Below are 1,346 nucleotides of genomic sequence, written 5' to 3'. Positions count from 1 at the left end.
GGATTTAAGTGAACTTTTATTTTATCCCGGGATAACTTATCCCTTGGATTACTTATACCTTACACCAAACAACCCCGTAACAAAGGTCAAAATCTATTAGTTTGAGCGCAATTTTCCAATTCTGTAGAAGTGGCTAAGTTAGGTTAGCCACACCCTTAGTAAATCTTAACGATGGAACCAACAAGACGGCACACACACAAAAGAACTAAAGCATGATGCAAAATAAGGCTAAAAGCTGCAGAAAGAACCCGGAATCAACTGCAGCATTGCTCCTGGTCTTCTAAATTTGGCTTCTCCCTACCATCTACAAGCAAAACACAGAATTAGGTTCAAGAAAAGAGACATTTTTGCAGTAGTGATTAATGAAGTGGAACAATTAATTCAAAATAAAAAGAATTATGAAGCTCAACATGAAAAAATATGTTCACATTCCAAAAACAATGCAGAGTGATTGTTCATAGATCAGGAAGCTAAAAGGCAGAATAATATAATTGGTTCAGATACAATGGTTAATATAATTGGCTTGTTTGACTTATATAAAAGTGGGAAAGCCAGAGACACAACTTTCACATGCAACTCCAAACAAAGTACTTTGGACTATAGAGGTACTTAGAGAGATGAAGGATTTTGATCTAAATATTTCACTGGACCTTAAAGGACCTGCTGTTATTTCTTCGCAACACCTTCAAAAATCCCGTCAGGTCCAAAATTACAAGACAAGTTTAGATGATCAATTGGACCTCGTAGCTGGAATGAAACAGTAAATTCACCCGGTGGGCATAAGTTCTGAGTTTGCATCTTAGAGACCATATTCTTCCTGCGAACCTTCCTCTCTCCGGTCACGCTCATCCCTCTTATGAGAATTCTCCCATTTGGTCCAACATCACAGCGAAAGACTTCTGTAACCTCATGAACGGGAATATCTCTTAATCATCAAGTCGATTCATATGGATGCAATTTGACATTTATATACAAAACATATGGTCGTCACAGATATGACGATTTTCAACTTGACGTAGTAAAATATAAACAAAAGTTTGATGTAAGACAGTAAAGAGTTATAAGAACATATGGTGATTTTCAACTTAAGAAAATCTTACTCTTACATAGAACTTACTTTCATCCCTATCAACTCCAGGAAGTGAAACACGGAATACATAAGCATCTTCAGATTCAGCTATATCAACTGAACCCATGAATGACCCAACCTCTCCCAAAAAAGCTGATCCAGTAAGGGCAACCCTGCCGTTAGCATGATTTATAAAATTGTCGCACTCTTCTCTGGCTGGACAAGCAGAGAAAAAAACCACTACAGGCTGACCCCCAGCATGCTGCTGAGAGTTGCT

General features: G+C 37.9%; 1 protein-coding gene across 1 annotated transcript; it reads right to left on the bottom strand.

Annotated features, from left to right (window-relative positions):
• Window positions 1–666: 666 nt before the first annotated feature.
• Window positions 667–1,343, bottom strand: LOC124890640 (alpha-crystallin domain-containing protein 22.3-like; the record flags this gene model as incomplete). Its single annotated transcript, XM_047402430.1, has 2 exons — window positions 667–899; window positions 1,118–1,343. Coding segments are annotated over 2 exons (459 nt in total), but the record flags the coding sequence as incomplete, so codon positions are not given.
• Window positions 1,344–1,346: the final 3 nt, after the last annotated feature.

The sequence above is a fragment of the Capsicum annuum genome, unplaced genomic scaffold (assembly GCF_002878395.1).
Source record: "Capsicum annuum cultivar UCD-10X-F1 unplaced genomic scaffold, UCD10Xv1.1 ctg21322, whole genome shotgun sequence".
Lineage (NCBI taxonomy): Eukaryota > Viridiplantae > Streptophyta > Magnoliopsida > Solanales > Solanaceae > Capsicum > Capsicum annuum.
Note: the sequence above shows the minus strand (reverse complement) of the source record. Positions and strands in the feature narration are given on the sequence as shown.